Source organism: Convolutriloba macropyga, unplaced genomic scaffold (genome assembly GCF_964194025.1).
Source record: "Convolutriloba macropyga unplaced genomic scaffold, txConMacr16.3 SCAFFOLD_2052, whole genome shotgun sequence".
Classification (NCBI taxonomy): Eukaryota; Metazoa; Xenacoelomorpha; order Acoela; family Convolutidae; genus Convolutriloba; species Convolutriloba macropyga.
Genome location: NW_027452189.1, coordinates 27,153 through 36,410, shown reverse-complemented (window position 1 = coordinate 36,410; position 9,258 = coordinate 27,153). Strand labels below are relative to the sequence as shown.

General features: G+C 36.3%; 1 protein-coding gene across 1 annotated transcript; it reads left to right on the top strand.

Moving 5' to 3' along the window:
- The first annotated feature begins 2,161 nt into the window (after positions 1 to 2,161).
- LOC142357278 (N(4)-(Beta-N-acetylglucosaminyl)-L-asparaginase-like) lies at positions 2,162 to 5,295 on the top strand. The gene is made up of 3 exons (XM_075408929.1): positions 2,162 to 2,207; positions 2,858 to 3,094; positions 4,978 to 5,295. Exons 1-3 carry the CDS (start codon positions 2,162 to 2,164, stop codon positions 5,205 to 5,207), a joined length of 513 nt encoding a protein of 170 aa, XP_075265044.1. The 3' UTR covers positions 5,208 to 5,295.
- Positions 5,296 to 9,258: the final 3,963 nt, after the last annotated feature.

Sequence of the window (9,258 nt, the reverse complement as noted above, 5' to 3'; positions counted from 1 at the left end):
GGTTGACCCAGCAAGAGACCAATACTAGAATATTTAATCTATGTTTCTATAAATTTTTTCACCCAATTTCACTAAATTTGAGATTGCTACTTTCGTCCAAATCTTTTGATAACAGCTAATGTTTTTTAAAATAGCTTTTTTGCAACATCAAACTAGCTTATAGAGTTAATTGTTTCAAAAAAAAACTTTTGTGGTTTTTGGTTTTCATATAACTAAGCTATTTTAACCACGGTAATTGAATATAAATAGTTCAAGAAAATTTCATTTTTTGTAAGTTAAACTTGCGTACAAAAAAAACGGAAGAAAAATATCTTAAAGATGAAGATGCTGTAGAAAAACGGTCGATAATCAAATAAGTAATAAAGGTTCAAGCTGGGTCTCGATTTTTAAACCCACTTTTAGCATAAAAGGTGGTACTGTTAAAATATATTTCATAACCTAAAGTGTTTACCAATAAACATTACGAATTTGAAAATGAACGTAATGGTCTTGGATGCAAACTACAATAGACCAGAGAAAAGTATTAAAGGTGCTGATTGATAGTTGACAGAACATACTTTGTATAAAGTTCAATTTTGATCGGTTGTACTTACTTCTCTACTTTTTCTGCAAACTTAGTTGGATCTAATTCCTCTCTGAGCAGCTATAATAGCGCTACATGAACAAAAATTGAATATTAATGAATTGAATATTGTCCAAAATTATGAAATTATTCCCAAAGTCTCATATAAATATTTCGAAAAAGAGCAAGCTTAAATTTAAAACCAAAAATTTTCACTTTAGGTTTTCCTTTGTTTTTACGGAGCGAACTTTAAAAGATCTTTGATACAATTCAGTTCGTTAAACTTTTTTGCAATTTTAAACCCGAATTTTTTTAAAAAAAATTTCGTTGTTCCAGGTTTTTGCGAAATTACAGTGACGATGTCTGACAATGACACTGCAAGACAATGCAGTACAATTTTTTCGCAATGACAAGGATTTCTCTATACAAGAATTTTGCTTAATTTATCAACACCGTAATTTCTGATGAGTGGTCATTAGGATTATTTTATTTTCAAAAACGAGTGCATTCAGTTTGATAAATTTTGATCGATCAGATAAAGTATATAGTTTACAGGGTTGTCGTTCAAAAAGACTTCAAAATTCTTTAATATCTATTCATATAACCTTGACATTAAACAAATCGCTTTTAGTATGCTGGTGCCGTTCGTTTTGTCTCAAAGAAGCTTGAAATCTTAATTATTTTTTGGGCTTTCAAAATTGTTTAAGGATTTCTTGCTATTGGGCTACTAATGAGCTTAGTAGGGACTGATGAAAAACTACCAGCTGGCGTTCCTTATTCCTAACAAATAACAATATTAGAAATGTAATTAATAACTTGCGGATTAATGCATTTTGTGGAACAAATAGAATTTACTGTACAATATTCTGTTGGATGAAACGGCAATACGAAAAGTGAATTAAATGACACTTTCTCAGAATATTGTGCACATATGCTTCCATTTTATTAACAGGAAGTTCTTAATAATCGCTGTCGCGAAAAAAATTCAAAAACTCTAAAAGTACGCCGAAAAACTTCTAGTAGTGGCCGAGAGATATACAAATTTCTGTTTCTTTAAATACTCCCTCCTTTGGTATCTAGTAAAGACTATCTGTCCCTATTTTTAGCTTAACTTATTGAAATATATAATAAAAACGATAATAAATGTTTATATATTAAGCACGACAGCCGTCCCCTCTTCAGTGTCATACCTCGAATGGACTCTGGCATATAATCTAATTTAAAAGCTTTCTATTGCATCAAAACCTATAGAGCCAAGTAGGCCCTTCTGGTGCGCGAAGTAAGCCCACCCGCCCACCATTTTGAATTTATTGCGCTTCATGATACAAGTTGGCTAATTGCTTTTAACTGGCTTAAATAAGTCTCTTTTTTGAAAATAGCATGCGCCCTCATGGGGAGTTTAACTTTTTCTCTGATCTGGCCTAAGTTTTTGTCTTGATTAAATCGGACTAATTGAAAAATTTAAAAAAAATTGAAATGTTTTCTATTTGAGATGTTGAGAACATAAGTTTCTGAAATGCCAGAATAATCATTAAAATATACGACATTTTTCGTGCAAAATCGTAGAAAATGATTTTTCTCTCTCTCATAACCAAAACAATGGCGTTTTTGAAGAAGAAGAACTCAAGTTTGGTGAGCCTTCCAGGTATACGAAATGATTAGATAATGATTATTTTGGTTATCAGCAAGTTCAGAGAAAATTACTCAATAATCCATAAGTCACTAAACTTCTTAAAATTATGAAAAGGACGGTAGATATGGTTCAAAACTTGTGTGCTACTTGTATTGTTTTAAAATTACAGAATAAATTATTAAAGTTATTTGTATAATTGTTTTTCAAAAACTGTAATTAGTTGCTTCTTAAATTTCTTTTAAGATCAGCGGCGTTTTTCAAATTTAGTCTACTTCAACGCATGTATATTTTGCTTTTTTATTTCATATATTCTATCTATATTCTATATTCTATCTTATTACTTTTCACCTTCAATTAACAGTTCTCAAACAAATAAACAAGTCGTCCAAGTCTCCTCTTATGAACAGACGGTGCTCGACGGATATTTGATATGAGACAAATTTTGCTCGACTTTATTACTTGTCCTCAACTTTGGCAGGAATTAGAACGAACCTCTGTCCTCGAGTTCGACTCGGTAATAAACGTTTTTCTTGACTTCAGCTCGGTTTAAACCTCCTCCCCTCCCACCTGCTAGAATTATTAAATCTTTCCATAAGAGTCGAGGCATCGCCGAGAGCAAAAGCAGTACGTAAAAGATTTTTATTAGCCTTTATTATTATCAGATTTTGAGCGAGTGAAAGTGGACCAAAGCAACCACGACACGATAGGCATCATAGCCATGAATAGCAAAGGCCAGACAGCCGTGGCCGTATCAACAAACGGATTGGGCCACAAGATTCACGGCAGGGTGGGCGACAGTCCAATTGTTGGGGCGGGGGCCTTTGCCAGAGATGGAGTGGGAGCTGCAGTGCAGACGGGTGACGGAGATGTCATGTTACGATTCCTGCCTACCTTCAAAGGTTGTTTTCAATCTGATGTTTATAATGCGACTCAAAACTATTATTATGATTGGATTTATTAAGGCTGGAGAACAATTTGAGGCAATCCTTATTGTGTCAATGAAAAAGTTTCAAAAGTTCATCTCGATAAACTGTCATAACAATGCGCTCAAATAAGCTGGGAGCTTCTGGACTTACGCACAAATGCGCTGAAGTTTGAGATCATTTCTTGCACAGATTAAGCGCATTTCAATTTTTTTCAGTAGATTGGTTTGTTAAGGTTCTGAAAAAATGCTCATTTCTCGCATCAACTCCACTGATTCATGTAATATTTTCCACGCAATCATAAATTTTCCTCAGCTGTAGCACATTTCTTATAGAACATTTAGCACTCTATCTCCATCCCCAATCTCTAAAACAATAGCCTTTTCTAGGTCCATTGCCCCCACATGTCTTCGGTTTGAGCACGTTCAGCATTCGCAAGTTTCAAAAATTTAAAAATTCACGTCACAATTTCTTTCTAAACTATATTTAAACAAAATATTCGCCGTATAAAACTTTTGTTTATTCAATTCACTCTGCATCTTAAGTAATTTTGTTGAAATACTTACAATTTGAAAAATTTATCTTTTTGTCAATATAAAGATTTTTTATTTGAGTGTAGTTGTTGTTTTTACATTGATCGTTTTCATAAGAATAATTTCTTTTAGAAAATTGTGGTTTCTCCTTAGATGAGCTTGAGGCAAAATTAGTAAAAAAAAATTCTTTCAAAAGTTTTTGTTGTTGGAAACCTAATTGAGATAATATAAAGGCTCAAAATTAGTTCATCCCCAAGTTTCTTCATAAAAATCCCTTTTGCTTATGGAGTAGGGTGGCATTGTGCACTCTTTCAACTTTACAGGCGTCAATTCAACTCATTTGTGATTGATGGAAGCCCGAATTCCTAACATCCCTTATATTGTCAAGGCTTTGAAGCGTCGAAATCATTAGAGCTGAGTACTGGATGTTTCTTAATTCGATTCAGATAACCTGATTTTACAAAAATTAATTTTTTTATCCTAAACTAAACTACTGAAAGAATATGACCACTATTCAGAAAATTGAGAGGATGTGTGAAATAGTGAAATGAAAACATAGCCGGTAGAATACCAGAAATGACTCGAAGAGTGGTGGTGGTAGTGGTGGTGGTGGTGGTGGTGGTGGTGGTGGTGGTGGTGGTGGTGGTGGTGGTGGTGGTGGTGGTGGTGGTGGTGGTGGTGGTGGTGGTGGTGGTGGTGGTGGTGGTGGTGGTGGTGGTGGTGGTGGTGGTGGTGGTGGTGGTGGTGGTGGTGGTGGTGGTGGTGGTGGTGGTGGTGGTGGTGGTGGTGGTGGGGGGGGGGGCTAGGTATAAATATATATGTAGCTGGGGTGGTATTTGTAGCTTGAACAGGACTGCTATTGGAAGAAAAGCTCTCAAAATGACTTTCAACCTTGACCATTATCATCAGTTCCTAATTACTATCTATTAGCAACTAAAGTACTGTCCATTGTTCGAAAACTAATGTTCCAAATGAGAAGGTCACCAATATTGGTCACTATATATTCCCCATAAGCAATTTTAATAACTTGCTCCATTATTATAAAAAATGAATAACAAATAAAACAAAATTTTTTGCAATATGAGAGATCTGTCCGTTTTATGTGCATTTTATATAATTGGGGGTTGTCCGCTATTAAGCGTGCAGTGCAATACTTATTGCTTAGATGAATTTTTAAAATGGAACTGCTTTCCTCCCCCGGGGGGGGGGGGGTGGGGGGAACAGATTGATTGACCTCCAAAACAATTGTTTTGGCTACATGAATAGGCAAACTTTCCTTTCGAAGAAACAAATCTGCTGTTTAATATCGACTGTTGTTATATTTAGTGGTCGAGATGATGCGACAAGGTGTCCCTCCATTGAATGCGACAAAGAGTGCCCTGTTAGACATATACGAGTTCTACCCTACATTCAGTGGGGCTATAGTCGCTATCAATTCACGTATGGAATATTCTGCTTCTTGTATAGGATTTTCTCAGTTCCAGTACTGCGTCAACATCGGCAATGGAACCCAGATCATTGTCATGAGTTGCAATATCGAGGACTTGTTAAACTGAAGTTTTCTGAAGTTTAATAAATTGAAATTTTAGCCTCAAAATTTTTTGTGAGAATGCGACATATAGTATCTCAGTTTGTATTCTCTGTCAATATCGACATGTGATCAGATCATCTCGTGTGGGCTTCGAGATAGATTATCCGTGGTTTAAGTATCCAAGCCAATGCACAAATTTCAACAGCAACAGCAAATTAATTAAAATGAATTTGAAAATTTTGAAAGCTTGTCAATAAGCAAAACACAGAATTCATATTCAGAATATAATTTTTTTCCTAGTTTGATCTGAGATCATCATTGAGTTTATACTGAGATGAAACCAAGTAGGCGAATTTGCGATTTAAGAATCAATCACCACAGTGGTATACCTAATAATGAATTTGCTGATTTTGCCTTTGCTGATTTCGGTCACGTTAAGCATGGGTAAGTACGCCACATTGCTTGTAGCCGAGTGTACACAAAGTTGTGTCTTCCCTTGTATCAAGGCTCGAGAACACTTTTTTGTGGAAGATAGTGACGGAGATCTTTTCAAAAGCGTGCTTTGCAAATATAACCCAAATCCGGCCAAAAGTTTTGCAGGTCCTATAAATTAGCATAGCTCTGCGAATTTAAGCTAAACACTTGGTAAAATAAACAGGCACAATGTAAAGCACTAGGACAATAGATCGAAAAGACAACAGATCAAAAGCGAAAATTGGGAAAACAGACAAAACTTCAAATTGAGTACTGCCTAATCATATTGGCCGAGCGCTCATCTATAATTTATCGCAGAGCATGTTTGGTTTTGATCTGTTTTTCGGTTGTAACAGATTCATATCATTTCCCACTAGCCGCTTAATTTCAGCCAATGAGCATAGAAATTATTTTCGATCTGTTGCCCGAATTTCTATGTTTTCTATCTATCGTCACTACAATCTGTTGTCCGGTAACCAGGTGAAACATGTTAGAATTTCAATTCAAACTATAGGCTTAAACTCATATAGAATTATTGAGATACTTAACTTACCAGACTAATCAGACAGGCAATGGATTTAAGTCACTAAATTGATATAATTTAATATCCAAGAATTGGTGCCGTGAATCTAAACTCAGTTCAAACTGATGGTTCCAGATAACTATTAGAGGAGCAAATGCATTCTACATATGGTAAACCCTGCGATTGGTTTCTAAAATTTTAGCAGAAGCGAAACACTTTAAGTAGCTTTGGCGACCCTCCACTAATCTTGGTGCTAAGATTATTTTTGTATCTTTACTTTTTTGGCACTAATAGTGCATATATAGTTGCGCAGCTAATTTTTGAGTCTTTTGCACCCCCAGAATAAACATATCATCTTTTTTTTTATCAAATTTCTCCTGTAACTCTCTAAATTCCATTGTAAAATATGATTTTGCTATTCTCTCTGTTTGAGAAATATTTTTTTTTACTTAGACAAAACTGCTTGTCTTTCCCGGTGCGAATTTGCATAACTCAACTGGTTGTAGGTCTAGAGTTACCTGAGTCATAAAATTCTTTTCTAAAATGAAAATTATCTGGTGTTGGCAGTCATAATCCTTTCCGCTGAGTACTTTTTCTTTCCAAAACTCTTTTTACTGCTCATTATGGGATGGAACAACAGAAAATGGAGCTGCTGACATACACAGGAGAGGCAAAAGCTTTCTAATCTGGAGTACAAGATTGTACAGACAAAGGCGCTCTAAGAAGTACTTCTAGTACTTCTGTGGATTGAGGTGAAACCGAATGAGTCTGCACCGCTGGCCTATGAGGCAAGCTGTGGGAAGAAGACAAACCACAAGGTACTGAAGCAAGCATAAGAGAGGAAGGTTGCGGTTATTAAGGAGAAAAGAGAGGTACGAGTGGTGCAATTTGGCACTGACTCTAGACGCAACAATCTTCTTGCCGATGAGACACGAGAAATTTCAGAGAGAGAGAGAGAGAGAGAGCGAGAGAAAAAGAGAGAGAGAGAAATCAGAGTGTAGTTATGCCAGCAGTGGCGACTTTGGTAGCACAGCTGGCTTGACTGCAGCTGCAGGATTATGAGGATTTGGACTGCTTTTTCATCAATTTAAGAGATGGTCTCAGAATATTTCATCGGAGCACGACAGAGAAGCAGAGAGGACAAATTGCGTTAGTAGCACTAGCGGTGAAGCTTGACTTCAAGAGGGGACCAGCAAAAGAAAACTGATTTGTGTCGTTGTTGGATCCGTGGACACGTTGCCATAGACTCTGGAGGAAAGAGACAGCGCAATGCAACAAGTCTGGTGAGAAAGGTATGCAAGAGATGAAGAAAAACCAGCAAACATGAGTCACAGTGAAAAAAAAATCTTTTTATCATTGAAACAGGCTGCCGAAAAAATTTACAAGGAGTTGGAGAATTTCCTACTGAGTCAGGGTTCCACCAGAAGAAGGAATGATGATTTCCTGTTCGCGAGAGCAGAAATTCATGGTCACAGCTTTATCTTGCTCAGGATTGATGACATCATAGTTACATCAAAAAGCTTGACAGTGATCTCCGATGTCAATTAGGCACTCGAGACACGATTTCACATGGAAGATAGAACGTAACTACATAGTTTCTGGGCCTAGCAATTAGACGAGATGGGGGCAAAGTCACATTCAACCAAGAGAAGCACGAAAAAACAACGTTTGAGTGGTCTCAAATTGATCAATTCAATACCTCAAGGACTCCAGCTCACTTGAATTTGAAACTTCAGGCAGCACAGAACGGAGAAAAAAAAGTAATCAAAAGATTTACAATGACCTGCTTGGATCAATTTCTTATTTGGCATAGCAGATGAGGCTAATAAAACTGTTCGCAGTCAGAATTCAATCAGGACACATGAATGCAACTAACAATCAAAACTGGCTGTGCAGAAAACGACACTTATGTTGTCTTCAAGGATCGAAAGGTTTAAAACTTATTTATTCAAAAGAAGCTAATTATGATTTAGTGGGAGGAAAGTGATTTGAATTGGTCTGGTGATTGGAACGCCTTGAAATAATGACTAGTTTTTCCTTCATGCACAATGGCTCAGCACTCAGCTGGGTTGTGAAACGGCAGGCCGCAGTGGCTATTTTTTTCATTAGAAGCAGAATTTCATCGCATGGCAGCAGCAGTTTGACAAGAACTGTACATGAACCAAATTCTACATGAGTTTGGCAACCTACAGAAGCATTAATTTGCAATAGAAGAGGACCACCAGAGTTGCATCAGACATCGCCAAAAACCAGTCATGCACAATAGAAGCAAGCACATTGTGGCAAATTTTCACATCATGCGCGCCAAAACGAAATATAGGACTATTCCATGTAACTTCATTCCTAACGACAAAATGGCAGCGGACAATTTTACGGAATCTTTAACTGTATGGAAGGTGGAATCTTTTAGAACAGATTTGGTTGAAGCAGACTCAATCAGTTCACGCCTGAGAGGGTTGTGGAATTTTTGATTCTTAGTATAGTCTCAAATTTAGATAAAAATATCAGTTTAATCCTACATATGCAAATTGACTCAAGTCACTAAATTGATATATAGGAGTGGTCAGGAAATGCTGCTGTCAACCATTAATAGGTTCAAACTGATTATCATAGAGAGCTATTATTCGAGTTAGATTATTTGTTTTTAATATCTACCAAGCATGTATTCAATGATTTTGATCCGATCGGAAGTGTGAATGTGTTCTTAAAAAAATGCGAATGCTTTCTATATATGGTATACCCTGCAACTGGATTTTGAGAATTTAGCAAAAGCAAAGCGATATTTGTTAGCCCTTGCGACCCCCACTTTTAATTTTTGTGCTGAGATTAGTTCTGTTTCCCGACTTTTTGCCCCCGTTGGTGGTTATATATACCACTGATTTTTGAGTCTTTTTCCCTCCCCAAAATCAAATCACCATCTTCATTGATTTATCAGATCTCTCCTGTAAATCTCTAAATTCTATTATAGAAAATAATTTGGCTAATTTTTTAATTTTGAGATATTAATTCTTCTACTTAGTTATCCGGTCGAGGTGTCACCGCTAGAGATTGCTAAAAGATGTAGGATTGGTGGTGAATT